This window comes from Apus apus, chromosome 4, assembly GCF_020740795.1.
Source record: "Apus apus isolate bApuApu2 chromosome 4, bApuApu2.pri.cur, whole genome shotgun sequence".
NCBI classification, from domain to species: Eukaryota; Metazoa; Chordata; class Aves; order Apodiformes; family Apodidae; genus Apus; species Apus apus.
Genome location: NC_067285.1, coordinates 538,266 through 553,784, shown reverse-complemented (window position 1 = coordinate 553,784; position 15,519 = coordinate 538,266). Strand labels below are relative to the sequence as shown.

General features: G+C 49.1%; 1 protein-coding gene across 4 annotated transcripts in view; it reads right to left on the bottom strand.

Moving 5' to 3' along the window:
- Nucleotides 1-15,519, bottom strand: part of STK32C (serine/threonine kinase 32C) — a 67,878-nt gene that overhangs the window by 12,936 nt on the left and 39,423 nt on the right. For all 4 annotated transcript variants that reach the window (XM_051618332.1, XM_051618334.1, XM_051618331.1 and 1 more), the window contains one exon: nucleotides 238-389. In XM_051618332.1, coding sequence (XP_051474292.1) covers nucleotides 238-389 — 152 coding nt within the window. The remainder of the gene's footprint in view (nucleotides 1-237; nucleotides 390-15,519) is intronic.

Here is a 15,519-nt window from a genome sequence, read left to right as displayed (position 1 = left end):
AGCAACAGGCAATGCACCTGACAACTTGAAGAGTTCTCATAACTTCTTTCCAGCAACTGGTCACTAAAAATAGTTACATTAAAACTTCCCAACATTTCAATTTCTCGCATGTGTGTGCAGCAGACAAACCCATCCTTGCTTTTGGGTAAGGTTTCCATTGTGGCAGCTCACTGGGATGCTCCCAGGGATGTTTCTGATTCCTGAGGACCTCCCCTCCTGCAGGGAGGAGATGCTCACCAGAGGTTGACCAGGAAGACGTGCTCAATCTCCTGCAGGATTTCCAGCTCCCTGAACACGTTGCGCACCTCGTCCCTCTCGATGCACTGCTGCTTGTTCATGTACTTCATGGCATACATCTTCTCCGTGTCTCTCTTCTGCACAATGCACACCTGAAGCACCACAGAGGGGGAGGGAAAAGAGAGGTTTACTAAAATGTTCTGTGGGCTCTCAGGGGGCTCCTCTCCCAGCCGTGCCCACCCTTGCCCACACCCGCTGGCACCAGCCTCCGGCGGTGGGTCCCGCAGCTGCACAAGGCTGTGCTCCAGGAGCTCAAAAGAATCCCAAGGGGGTTGGAAGAGAGTGATTCCAGGTTTCCAGCCGGCACTGCCTCTGCTGTGCCCCCCTCAGCACTTCTGAGGGAGAGTCATGCCTTAATTACCAAGGGAACTCCAGTTAAAAGAGCTAGTTCGTTAGCAAGGTAACTACTTTTATATGAACTAGTGAAACTTCTACATCTGGTATAACTACATGTGTCCCCTTTAAACTATTAGACATGCCTGTGTTTGTTTAATTCTGCCTCCTACGGGGGGTCACAGATCTCCCGGTAGTGTCTGAGCCAGCAGAGGAAAGATGCAACCTTGAAGACCCAGCAGTTAGAAAAACATTCCACTGTTACCAGTCTTAGTTGGAATGCACTGGTGCTAGTTAAAAGAAAGCTTGCTGAAGGAAAAAAAAAAACAGTAAAAGGAAAACTGGCTTCATCCTGGCTCAAACCAGGACAACAATGCCCAGATGTATGTACTTTGAACAAGAAATAACTTGGCATTTTGGCCACACAGCCCTGCTCTGGGGCAGCAGGGGGAGGCTGGTCAGGGGGTGCTGGTCCAGGGGAGGCTTGTCTGGGGGTGCTGGTGTGGAGCTGCAGGGGCTCCTTCAGGAGCAAGTCACACTAACAGCATGTGGGAGCCAGGAACAGGAGCTCCTGTGGGCACACAAAACACCTCTGACAGGTGGGAGCCCCGGACTCTGCTGGGCTTTGAAAGCCCTGCCGTTAAAAACCACTTGCAGGTGCTGATGGCTCACAACATAATGTCATCAAGGACACGCTACAGCAGGAAGGTGACAAACCAGTAAGTGGCTATCGTTAGCCTGATCAAAGCACCCCAATTAGCAATGCTCACTGGAATGAGGGGGACTGTGGTGTAGTGAGGGTGAGGACAGACGATGAGGTGACAGGGTAACTCTGGGCTCTCCTCACACCTCATGGGAAGGGCCCCCTGCTCGGGCAGCCTGGCCTGGGCAATCGCCCCTGAGCCCACCTCACAGCCTGCCCCAAGGCAGCAGCTGGCACTGAGCGGGCTCAGCCCCTTGGCCACAGCATCCCAGGACACGGGGTCACTGGTCCCCAACCCAACCATTGCTGCCAGCTGCCCACCCCTGCAAGAGCCAACCTAAAGCAGATTAAACTGGCCCTACATTTAATGAACCGGGAAAAAACACATTTTGTCAATTCTTTGAGCAGAAAAGACTCAACAATATCCCTTTAAAACATGGTCATTGCTACACAACTTCACTATAAACAAGCCTTTGACTAACAGCCCTCCAGGCACTGAACGACATCCTCTCCTGATGTCAGTTTATTTCCCATTATGGCTAGAAGCCCATTAATTTCTAAATTTATTTATCTTTTTTAGATTGTGACTTGCAGTATCTTGAACAGGTATTGCTTTTGTATTTACGTCATTCGCTTCTTGTTTCTCTGCAGGGAAAAAGAAAACCTCGTATAATAAATGAGAAAATGATGAAAACTTCTTGTACTCTGTAATCATAATAAATAGTTTTCTGCAATGGAACAGCATCACCTACATACAAAGCAATGCCAGTTTCAGGGACTCTGGAAATTTCTCTTCTCTGTTTTCTGGAAAAAAACAATGTGGGTGTTGATGGAAACGTCCCCTTCCCAGCCAAGCCTCCCAAGAAGGCCAGGCTGGCAGGGACAAGCAGGAGGTGGGGGTCCTGCACCTGTGGGCATTGGGGCCAGTGTTGGTGCTGCCCTGGCCAGGCTTGGCTGCTCAGGTCCTGTGCCAGGAGCCAGAAGCCCTGGTAAACCCCCTGGCTACAGAAACACATCCCAAGCACAGACACGTCAGTGCCCCAACATGTATCTCTTCTTTTTTGTGCTTCTCCATTTCTGCATCTGTTCCTGGGGATGGAGTAAACATCTACTTGGGAACAAGTCAGAGTGGCTTTTACAATTAATCTCCATCCATTTTCGAGCTGCTCGACAATGTGAAGCAACACAAGAAAGGAGAAAGAAGAGATCACCACTTTATCCTCGTTCTGCATAATGTGCTGTCCCTCCCCACACAAAGGGAATTTTCAGTGGTTAAATACAGCCATTAGAAAAAATTGTATGTAATGCTGCCAGATCTGCAAAGCAGAAGGCAGGCATCAGCTGGCAGTGTATTGCTCAAGACATGGCACATAAAAGATTTAATAGAGTCCCAGATACCCTGAACATTCAGCTGCTGCCAAGTGGTTCGTGCTCAGCTGCCTTCGCTGCCACGGCGCTGGAGGCACGGGGGCTTGGGAGCCCACATTGCCATTCAGGACATGAGAGGAGCATTGAACATCTCCCAGTTCCACCTCACAATATGGGGCCCTGGACGATGACAATGCCTGTATTGTCACCATAGCTGGCAGCTTCTTCTCATCTCATCTGGGACAATCTCGGCCTTCACTCACCCAGCTATCACACTGATTCAGAAGGCACTAACACGGTGAGACTGAAAAAGGAACGGGTGGGGAAAACTGACTCTTGGCTTGGAAATACCTTTCTTTAAGGTAAGAGTGAGCATCTAAAAACACAACACACAAACAGAAGTGTCCAGAGCTGCCTCAAAGAGGGGGACAAAGGCAGCAGCTTTAATTTGAGAAGAATGAACAAAGAGCAGGCTCTGGAGCGCAGCACTGAACAGCTGCCCTGGTGACAGCCTGGTGGTGGCTGCTGTCACCAGCTTCCAGCTGAGCCAGGGGAAACACTAAGAATTTCAAATCTCAGGCCACAGTTTAAGGTTTAGAAACCAAACTAACCAAACAAACCAAACAAATAATACTTGGCTTAAATAAGTAGAACACATCTGAGGGACTCACACTTTTGACTATCTTGTCTTCTACTACCACCCCCACTGTGATTTCCAGGGATGAACCTCGCTCTCTCAGTAGGAAGCATACACACCATTCATTCACACTCTCACACAAGCCCTGAGGATAAAGCCTCAGGATAAACCTTATTCTTCCTCACACCATGGACTAATCACCAAAAGCTGAAGCAAAGTCCATAACATGCCAGGAATTATTTGGCTTCTTACTGCCCTGCATCACTCACTGAGCTGCTGCTGCTTACAAGTGTTATTTCTATTTTCTACCCAGCGGTGGTGTAAATTGGCATGGAAACAGAGAGCTGGGATTTGGGTGTCTCCTGGTGTCCAGGGGATTCAGACATTATGTCCTTTTTGGAAGTTTCTTCTGGTCTTGTTAATTTGGGGTACTTTCCCCAACTGTCTAAATTTTTGCTGCTCTGTACATTTTCCAGTCCGACTTGCTATCTCTTCACCTTTGGCTTTTCTACTTTAGAATCCAATAACTTTTTTCCTGCTGATTCTGAAGGAATGGGCTGAAATCCCCACTCAGATGAAAGGTCATCTAATCATTTAATAGCATGTCCTGACTTATCTCCAACTAATTATGAAGGGCCAGCACAATTTGTCTGGGCTCAAACAAAAGCAAGTAGTTTGCATGCTGGGCAGGATTTGCAGAGCTGATAAACACTTGAGAATACTTGATCTGGGCTGCATGAAGATTATTTTTTCCTTCTGCAAATGCAGATGTCATCTCAAATCCAGGCAGCCACGATCCTGCAGGACGCCACCGTCCCCTTGGATACCAACAGTCACAGCAGGGTGCACCAGACCCTCCTTGTGCTTCCCCACTGGGAGCAGCACATTTTCTTCCTGAACCTCTCAGAGGCTTCTGCCTTTGCAAGACAAGACAAATACTCTGCCATCCTTGCACACACAGACACCTCCTGGACTGAGAGCCACCAGGAATCCCAGTGCACAAAGCCGGATTCCATGGATTTTGTTTTCAGACTAGAGTCAAGGTTCAACATTAGCAAGCACTACTGCAACACCAACCCACCTTCATCCCAAATGAGACTGAACCACAGCCACCCACTGCTCTTTCTTCTCAAAAGGCTTATTTGGAGTGGTTGTACCTTACCCACATATGCTGATTTCTCCTCCAGCTTCTGCTGACTCCCCTTGGGCACTTAGGTCTGGAGTTCCAGTGTGGAAAAGCTCCAAAACTACAGTGAGGCACTGAAATGGTTAAAAAAGTCTCTGTATTCCCCATTCTCAGGAGATGAAAAGCACTGAAGTTGTCAGGGGTCCTTCAGGAGATGGCAGTGACCTGGGATGACACATCAATCCCTTCACAGAGCCTATTTGATCCTAGCAGTGCTCTCTAACCATTAATCACCCAGAGCTGCAGTTTTCAGCTCTCCAAAACAAGCCAACCCGGGAAGCAATGAGGAATTATCATGAGCAAAAGCACAGCCAGAATCTGGCCCTAAGCTTTTACCCAGCAAAATAAAAACCAGTCACCTCCAACACCAACCACCTCCTGTGGCTGGGGACAGGGCACCACTACTGCCTGAGCATGGCAGGGCAGAAGAGATGGAGAATTGGGCAAAACCCAGCCCAGCCTGCAGCACTTCTGCTGTGCCAGCTCAGTGAGACACAGTCAGGGTCACCAGCACCATGTCCCAGCATCAGGTCCCCCTGGGACACAGGCTGGAGCAGGGCAGGACCCCAGCAAGACCACCAGCAGGGCTTGTCCTCTCTCCAAATCCCTTCCCGTTTTCCCCAGTATCTATACAGCTGCCATTTTACTTTCAAGGTTGAAGCTTGACATGAGAAGCATAAAGTTGCCCATGGCCTCCAAAAGCACTCGTAGCTTCAGGACTGCCTGGGGAAAAGAGCCTCTGCTTCAGGGAAGGACACTGAGGAAATGGGAGCTGTGCAGCCTCTGTAGCAGGAAGAGCCAAGTTGCTGGTTCTGAGGGACCAGAAGCAACAAGAAGGCACTTACTATGACGTATAAACAGCTTGAGCTTTTTTTTGAGAACTGAGTTCACTTTTGATCACTAAATGTCACAGCAGAAATGGGGAGAAAAGAGAAAGAACTGGTAACATGCTGGAGCCACGTGAGCATGTGCTGAGCACACCTCCAGCAATGCCAGCACAGCCACTGGGCTCCTGGGGCACACCTGGGTTAGACACCAGTCACTCCAGTTGGGCTGGAAACCACGCATGGGTGCTCAGGCAGGGTCAGGCTGCCAAGGCAGGGGGCAAGAGCAGGGACAGCCTGTTCTGCCCCACAGAGAAAGGCAGGAAGGTCACAAGTGCTGGTTTCTTGCAAACCAGCATAAGCTTGTTGAGCAAATGGACACAATAAAGCAGTTAAGACAGGGTTTAGTATGAACCGCGAATGGCTGTTCTGCTGCTGAAAGAACCACCTCCCATATGGATTGTAACAAGTCCATCTCCTCCTCCATTGTCTGCAGAAAATGGGCTCCCCCTGGAACCAGGAAAGGTCCCCACCCAACTCCTCCCTGCCCAGCCAAGGGTCCCCTGCGGGCCACCAGTGACTGGAAGTGTCCTGTGCTAAAGCCATCCCCTGGGGACACTCCCTCAGTCAAAAACTCCTTTGATCCCCATAATTACCACCCTGGGTGCCAGTGAAAACAGCACCTGCTGCAAAGCCAGAAAGGCACGAGAGTTACGGGTAGTTTCAGGCGTGAAACGCTGACAGCCTCTGCCAAAAATCACCTCAAATGTATCAAATCAGATTTATCTAATCAAGAGGGTTCTCAAAAAGGCAACAGTTGTGTTGGCTGATAAAGCAGTGACCTGGCAGCTGGGCCCTGGGCACCCAGCAACCCTGCCCAGTTCTGCAGATGTTCTCCTCTCCCCACGCCCAGAAATGAGCAAACAACGAAGCACAGACAGACAGATGTGCTTTCTTAAGCACAGCTGGAAGTGCAGCTCTGGGAGCAGGAAGCTGTGTGCCTGGGGCAGGGGGGATGATGAACAGAAAGTAAATGAATAATTACCCGATGCACAGGACAGGAATATCAGCTGATGCAAGGGGAAAGGCTGGGGCTGAAGACCACCAGTGCCCCCATCCAGGGGCAGGTACCTGACAAGAACAGGCCCAGAAGAGGCACCAACATCTCCAAGATGCAGCTGGCATTGCAGGAGTCTGTGCAGCCCCTCACCAGCCCCAGGGCTGGTCCTTCTGGGCAAGACAGCAGATTTCAGACCTGTCCCTTGAAGAGCTCCTTTGATGATGCCAGTGGCCCAGCGAGTCTGGTGTGACTCAGAGGGACCCCGTTGCACCTGGGGTGATCCAAGCAGCCATGTGTGCCACCATGGCAGGGGGCAAAGCCCTGGGAGGGGGGCTGCAGAGCCACACACCACTCACCCCTGGCTCAGCGGGGACATGTTACGACAATACTGTCTGGTCCTGAACACATACTTTGAAACAATGAAAAACCTTCACTGCTTGATTATGCAGCTTATTAACCAGACCTTTGTTCTGGGAACAGTTTTGACAGCAGTGTCTCTGGCAGTGTTTTTCCCAACCATTCTCTCCAGCACACAAAGGCCCATTTAGAAAAACAGGACATCTGCAGCCCTGGCCCCCGTGCCAATCAGCCCGGCAAGGAGCCACACTGGCAAACCAGCCTGGGGACATGGGCAGGCAGGGGGTGGCTGCTGGCCATGACCCCAACCCTCCTCCACCATTCCATGTCTCTCCAGCTCTGGTTGTGCCTCTGGGCTGGATCAGGCCCACGGCATCACTTGGTCCAGCCTCCATGTGTTCCGGTGCTCCTGGGGGGAACCAGAACCTACCTGCTTGGGTGTAAAGCCAATTAAAAGGTGCCAAGTTGCAGAGCATGGGAAATGGCAGGAATCCTCAGGAACCACGCTGAGGTAACCCACTCAACAAACCTGCCCTCATATCACCAAGAGCTGACTGTGTTCTCGATTCCAAACACCTCACTACATTTCACGCCCTGAGATGGTTTTTGTGCAGCCTCTCGACTACCTTTTCCCTTCTGAAAAGTTATGCTTTATCAGAAGATTGATGAAGCACCATAAATCATTAAAATCTCTTTAACTCAGTACTGCTGTTTGCTACAGCCAAGTAGTAACAGTAGCTGATAAAACTTTTATTCATATGAAGCCTGCTGGTGTTTTCAGGTCATGTCAACACTTCCATTAAAAATCCCTTTCTCAGTTGCTTCTGCTAGAAATGAAAATCTTTTCTGACCTAAAATCAAAGCTGATGTTCAAGACAGCACCCCAGAGTGCCACTCATCAGTAACTTCAACTCTGCAGTCTCAAGAATGTGCTTGTGTCCTCATCTCACACACATCCACAGACCTCCTTGAAGCTCACCAGACCTGTATGGATTTATATCATCTCCAAACACGGCCTGCGCTCATGTGCAGGAAAGTAAAACACATCTCACAGGTACAGCTGGGAGTATGCTCAGAACAAGCCAAAGCCAGGTTTGCACAGGTTTTATATTTTGTGAGAATGAGCCTTATTTCTGTCTTGCTGTTGACATAAAGGGCACAACCAGCACATGGAAACTGTGTCAGGAGTAGCTCTCCTATTGGCACCTGCACACAGCAAGTGGGGTACTTAGTTCCTCTAGCTGGTGTCTATCCTGGAATATTTTCCCATTTTCCTGAAAGAATTCACGAGAGGGGAGTGCAAGATGTTATCTACATGCTCTGAATCCTATGATTTAAGGCCCTTTCAGGTGGTTCAGGCTCAGCTTCCTTTTCATGTCACGCTGAGAAAACAGCATCTCGTCGGATATTAACCAGATGTTTCTATAATGGAGTTTTGGATATGGGTGATTATTTGACTTGCAGCTCCAAAAAACACAGACTTCTTCCCCCTCTGAGAGACAATAATCCAAATGAACTGGAAAAACAAAAGAAGTGACAGCATATAAACCCAAGAAACTAAAAAGGAGTGTTTTCCTTTGCTGCTGTTTGCTCTTACTCTCCACTCTCTCCCTTCTTCACACCCACTACACAGCTCCATCATTGGGTATAAATCACACAGGTAGCTCAAAATCTGATGCCTTTACTGACTTTCTAACCAAAGGTGTAGGCAATCTGTGCCAGCCTTTGGCCAGAGCCTGGAGCAGCTATCTCAATGTGTGGTGGGCTGGATTTGCAGCAGAGCCTGGCTGGGGAGGGCTCAGGTGGACGAGAACTGGGTTTCCCACAGCATGGGCAGCTCTGCTGAGAGCATGAGGACAATCCAAGACCTGCTCTGGAGCTGTCCCGTTCCTACAGAAAGGCTGTCAGGCACCTACATCTTTGTGTAGCTTTAATCACATGCTCTTACCTCTGCTGAGCTTTTTTGGCTTTAACATTATTTAAAGATGAATGATGGAAAATCAGACCAACCTGCAGAAATCCCTGAAGACACCATGACCTGTCTTCTTTCTGCCTTTTGGATGACCCAAACCTGGATCCACCATTTGCTCCAGCTCAGAACATGGATCCAAACCTGGATCCACCATTTACTCCAGCTCCACAGATTTGCAAGAGTCTCTGGGCCCCAGTACACAACCACAGTGAACAAGGCTTCCCATGGGAAGGCTGTCCTCCTACGGCTGCTATCCCAGCCTTGTATTTGGAGTCATCTTTCATTACAACCGTGATTACATTCTGGGTTGTTTTATACGCTGGTCTAAGAGGCAGACAGAATGATCCTGTAGTAATGTATTTGATAAAACTTGGGAACAGAGAGAAACCTAATTATTCCCAATGAAGAATGGAGGGCTTTATTTAATCTCTGAACGAAAATTAATGTTGAAGCTTTTCCTGATCCCAAGGCAAGAACACTCACTGTGCTATTTTGAAAAACCCCATCACTCATCCTGAAGCAGCAGTGGCACGAGGAGCGATGTGGCCCAACGCCTCCGTGTCTCTGCTGCTGCCTCAACATGCCTCCTGGGCACCGAAGTTCAAGGGAAATAAATAGAGGTATAAGTTTCTAACCCACAAAGAAGGAGACACTCATGTTTCACAGTGTAAAACCCTCGGGAGGAACACAGTGCCACTCGCAGCCAGACGCTTAATTTTTCATTGGCAGAAGCCTGTGTCATTGCACTGATGTGTTTACCACCAAATTGCTACAAAGGGATCTGCCCTGGTAGACATCTCCTCTGTGAAGGTCCTCTGCACTCAGAGTCCTCGTTTTTGGCACCAGCACCAAAGTAGTGCAAAGTAACCATAAGAGTCATCACATCCCAGATGCTTGTACCTAAGATGTCATGAAATTGTCAAGTGTCTCCCAGCACAGGGGTAAGCAAAGCTCACTTAGCTCATTAACAGCAGCTAATATGCCAGAGCTACGAACATCCCCAAACTGTACTATCAGCTGTGGGGTCTGCTAATGCCAGAAATACAAATAACTGTGAACAACTGTTACTCAACAGCAAACACCTCTGTGCACACCCTTACTCTGCTGCACACAGCACTGCTTCCTCCATCAGCCCCAACATCCCTCTCCAGGTTTAATGTAGGTAACTTGGCCAGATGGAAGTCTGGCCAGATTATAGCCCCATCTGTTCACACCTGCTTTTCACACTGCATTAAAATTCCTAGCATCTTTCCCTTGGGAAAAAGAGCAATTCAGACCTAGTCCTCATAGGAGGTGATCTCTGACCTACATGCCCAACACTCATGTCCTGGTTTGAGCCAGGATCAAGCCAGTTTTCCTTTCTACTGATTTTCTTTTTTTTTTTCCTTCAGCAAGCTTTCTTTTAACTAGCTGATAAGACATTGGAATGTTTCTCTAACTGCTGGGGCTTCAAGGTTGCACCTTCACTCTGCCGGCTCAGACACTACGGGGAGATCTCTGACTCCCCCGTAGGAGGCTGAGTTAGACAGACAGTAAAACTGGCCAGAGATGTTCCATTCCAGAGAGCTACGTGAGCTCAGAGGAAGGTCAGAGATCACACAAGACAACTTCCTTCCTTCTTCTTCTTCCCTTCTCTCCCGTCCATGGCCGGCGTCCGGGGAGGACTCCGTCCATCCAGCACCACCGACCCCCAGGCTCCAGCTCTCCTGACCCTCATCACTCTCCGCTCTCTCCAGCAGCATCTCTGGGATTTCTCGGGACTGTTCCAGCTCAGGGGAGTGTGGTGGGAGTTGCTGGGGGTGGGGGGAGGCGAGAAGCTTTTGCTCATACCTGAACATATTTGCATATAATTGTATATATTTTCTTATATCATTCATTAGTGTTTAATTAAAGCTGTGCAGTTTAGTTTTCAATCCAGCCAAGTCTCTCTCTTTTTCTCTCTGTCCTCCCTACCTGGGTGGGAGGGGATTGAGAGCGCTGTTGTCGCACCTGAGTCAAACGGTAACAACTCAACACAACGCACTTGGAGGGACACCAAGAAGTCCATACTAAGGAACCATCACAGTATACAAACAGCAAAAGTACCACTGATAAAACATCATCTTGGAAAGGAGAGAATTACCAACCATTTGTGGCTAAGACCTCTTGGCATGCCTAGCACAACTCTCTTAACTGCTGATGGACTTCATCGTGACCACTGTTGACCCTTTCTTTAGAAAAAGAAAGAAGGAGCATGTTATGGCAGCACTTACCAAGCTGTGCCATCACTGTACTTCAGCCTGCCTGCCCAGAGGAGCCAGCAGCTCCCCATCCAGCTCTGCACCACCAAGGGAAGCAGGTGGAATTCGCAGCAACCTGTCGTCGCTGGATTCACGGCACGAGGCAGCAGGAAGGGCCAGATCAACACCTGAGCTCAGTGATGCCACTGAGCAGCACTGCTGGGCCACGGGGTAAATCCTAGAGGTGTCGTCCAGAAGAACAGCTGCTGCTGAGAAAGGTCTCCAACTGGAGTGCTCAGCCCAGGAACAACCCTGCACACCTCACCCTCTTGGATAAGCCCAAAGAAAACAGCAGGGGGCTAAAATCATCTTATGCAAACATTCCCCTTAAAATTAGAAAACATTTCCCTACCGAGGAAATCAGGTAGAGCTGAGCAGAGCCAAGAGCCTGGGGATGCAGCAGGAGGCAGGGATCTCTGCAAGGAGCAAGGACAGGGACCTCTGCAAGGAGCAGGGACAGGGCTGTGCTGCAGAGCAGGAGGGCTGGTGGCCAATGATGTCCCTTCAGCCCTGCTGAGCAGCACCCATCCAACAGCAGCTCTGAAGAACTGGTTGGTTGTTATTTAACCTTCAGGGTGGTTTGGTTTAACTGCACCACTTGCTGAACATGAGCAGATATGCACTTTATACTGCATTGTCCTTTATTTAGAGGAGTTTTTAGCCATCACTCTAAATTTTTAGATCAAGAGTAGTAATACAGCACAATAATTTACTGAAACTCTGGGAGTGAACAGAAGGATTCTTGATGGATTTGTACATAAATAGTACCTAAATGGGAGGTGAGAGTGAAAAGCACAAAAGACTTCTGTTTCATAAATACTGTTCTGTTCCTTTCCTTTCTTTCTTTCTTTAAAAAATAATCTTGTGTGTTCACCTCCAGAGCGTTTTCCCACAGGAGGTAGAATTCCTGATCATACAGAAAAAAAAGTTTATTGCAACTGCAATGGGTCAATAAGAATAAAAAAAAAAAGTATAAAACATTTAGCAAAGCCATTTGCAATTGTCAATCTGCTGCAATGGAGAGAGGTTTTCTGTGCCTCAGCAAACACTGGTACTGCACTTGGCTGGATTTATCATCAGAGTGTGAGGAAAAGGAGAAAGTCCTTCTGCAAACCTCCCTGACTTGTGGTGCTGCCTGCAGTAACAAAAGGGGTAGGCCCCATGTAAAGCTCTGGGTGAAGCCAGACAATATTTACTTTAATAAACTGTTATAAAAGCACTTCAGGAATATTTGCTGTATCATGCTGATACAGTCATGTTTCCTAAGAATGGAGCACATTGTTCCTTATCATTTATGACATTAAGTGGTTTGTAATTGGATTGTCCAACTACGAGCATTAACAGAACATCTCAACTGCAGCTTGTAAGGATCCGTAGATGATTCTGGTGTCCAACACAGCTTCAGTTTTGTTGTTGCCAAACCCTGCATCTGATGCTGCAAGATTCCATGCTCGTGGTTCAGTTAACCAGCTTGTGGGGGTGTGCTGAGTGACAGCTTGTCAGAACACACAGCGATGCAAACACTGGTCCTGTGTCAGCCCCTCAGAAACTGATACTTCTCATTAGCAAAGCAGGGAGCTTTATTATTATTATTATTATTATTATTATTATTATTATTATTGTTATTATTATTATTATTATTATTATTATTATTATTATTATTATTATTATTATTATTTACTTTAAAAACAAGACTGTCAGAGCCCAGCCTGGCACTGAGGGCAAGCACAGAACCCACTGCCCAGACCAGCACAGCCTCCTGGGCAGCTGATGGCTGGGCACTGGGGCTTCTCTTAAGGGTCAGGTGAGAAGAGCAATAACCAGATTTCCAGTTATTAATTCAATCACATGCAAACTGTTCTGCTCTTTGCCCTCACATGACAGTTTATGAAATTCAATGACACATTTATGTTGGGTGTCTTTGCAGCCACACCATGTACCCCCACCCTGCCCTGCCCTGCCCTGCTCCCTCTGCAGCCCATGACACTCCTGCAGCATCTGTAGATCTCCCAGGCAGCAACATCTCCTCCACTGCTCACAGACCTTCAGTTCTCCTTACCCCAGAACTACGCTGGCCCTTCTGAGCACAAGTGTCAGCATTTGACACAGAGACATCCACCCCCCAGCCTGTGTTAATCCACAAAAAGAGCTCCTTAACAAAGACCAGGAGATGAGATGATGTGCGTGGCTTAGTGGTGGGTGTGGGTGTGGGTGTGTGTGCAGGTTTTGTTGTTAGAATCTAATAGTGAAAAAAGTGGCATGTAAGAGGTAGGAGGAATCTCAGCAGGAAAGAGCTAGATAGCTTGATGGATACACAGTAACATATGGGGGACACAAGCCATGGGCAAGCTTGCCCTGGAACTTGCTGCCCAAGGAGTCTCCTTCCCTGGAGACTTTCCAGACCTGTCTGGATGCCCTTCTGAGTGACCTGCCCTAGTTTTTTGGTCCTGCTCTGGCAGGGGGGTTGGACTTGATGATCTTCAGAGGTCCCTTCCAACCCCCAACATGCTGTGGTTGTGTGATCCATGGGCAGCAGCAGCCCCATGGTTCACCTGGGGACGCTGCCTCCGCTTCCAGCCCCAGAGGAGCCCCTGCAGGTGCTGAGGATGCTCCCGCACAGCAGCCACCAGCCACTGCCTGTCCACCCACCACAGCTGCTCCGAGGACCCCCAGCCCCTCCATCCAAGTGCTCTGAGCACTAGCAGAGGGTCCGCCAGGCCCCGAGGCCTCTGGGCAGCACCTGCTGCAATGCCCCTTCTGCTATTCCCAATCTGCTGTGCAGTGGAACAGCAGAGCCTGCAGGAACAGGAGACAAAAGCTGCGCTACCTTAAGACCCAGGACTCACAGCACGGGTTTTGTCTGGCAGAAAGAGACCACAAACTGAAGGTCCAACCAAGTCCAGGCAGAGACAATGTGGTAAAGGAAAATCAGGGAGAGAATATGGCAACAAGATGTCCTAGAAGGTGCAGCCCATGGTCCTCAGCTGTCCCAGAGACAGCTTGGTTACTAGCGATAACAAACATACATCTGTCATAGTCACAAGCAACTGGAAAACCACCTTCTTTTGAAAAGGGCATGAGAACATGCTGGACCTTCCTGTCCCTTCATTGGGACAGGCATTGATTTCACTGCCAATGTCACTTTGGGAAGCTTGGAGACAACTGTGGTACTCTGACGGGGGCTTTTGGGGAGGAAAGATGCCCCTAAGCAAGCACTGCCTGGTGCCTCCAGCCTCCAGGGCTGAGCAGTGGCCTCTTGGGAGTTGCTCCTCCTGCCAAAGCTGTGGTGGCACTGCATCATTCTAATCTTTACAACAAAGAAGAACTTCACAGTCTTTGCACAAACATGTCATGCAGAAGCTGTGTTATGGATCTGCTGTCTAGGCTCCCTCCCACTAACAACCTTTTGCAAATAGCAGTAAGAAAGCAGCATAGATGGCACCCCAGGGAGACTTCAGGGCTGAGAGAGCCCTGAGAAGGGAGCAGGGCCTGAGGAAGGCTGGGCTGAAAGGAGGAGTGAGGAAACAGGGAGCCAGGCTGTCCAGCCCCTTGTGCTCTTCCCTTTCCCCCCCCCTTCCCACCATCACAGTCACCAGTGTCAGGTTATCACGCTGCCAACACACGACACACAAACAGCGCTGGCTGTGCAGGGGGGACAGGGCTGCAGGGGGGACAGGGCTGCAGGGGGGACAGGGCTGCAGGGGGGACAGGGCTGCAGGGGGGACAGGGCTGCAGGGGGGACAGGGCTGCAGGGGGGATGATGCTGCAGCATTAGACCCAGACCCACTGCCCAGGGGTGCCCGTGGCCTCATGAATTAAAACACTTGTGTTGGATTTCCTAAGAAAAGGAGGCTGTGGGATTATTTTATTTTTCCCCACTCACCCCTACCGACTTCAAGGGCTGTCAGACACCTTCAGCCAGATTTTACAGATAGATGGACCTCTCCAAGATGTGAAAGCTCCTCTCAGCTTTGTGAAAACGAACCAGACAAAAGAGAGAGATCCAGAAGGACAGAAAGGCTCCATCATTAATTAAACTGCATTATTAGACACCAGGGAATCCTCAGGAATTTATCACACCAAAGGAAGCTTTGCAGCTACACGAGTTAGCAGAGACAAGCTTTGCCCTGGCTACCAGGCAACAGAGCCTCTCGGTGCTGGTGCACTTCGATGGCAAGAGACAACTCAACAAAAGAAAACAACAAGACTTCAGATGAGGAGCAAAGAAGTTCCACTAGCTCAAGGTGGAGCACATCTCCCAGCTGTGGGGGAGCAAACCAAACGGAAACATCTTCTGGGTTGCTTTTTAGTGGATAGAGCAGAGATGTTGGCTCATGCACAGATGTCACTCTTGGCTGTGCATTAGACCTGCAGAGCATTTCTCAGCTCCAAGCGTGCAGCTGGCACAGCCAGCACACCCAGCCTGTTCCCCCAGCCCAGCAAGGGACATGTTTGAGGAAGGAGCTGAATGAGAAGGGACGTGTGTTTGTGACTAAAGAGATG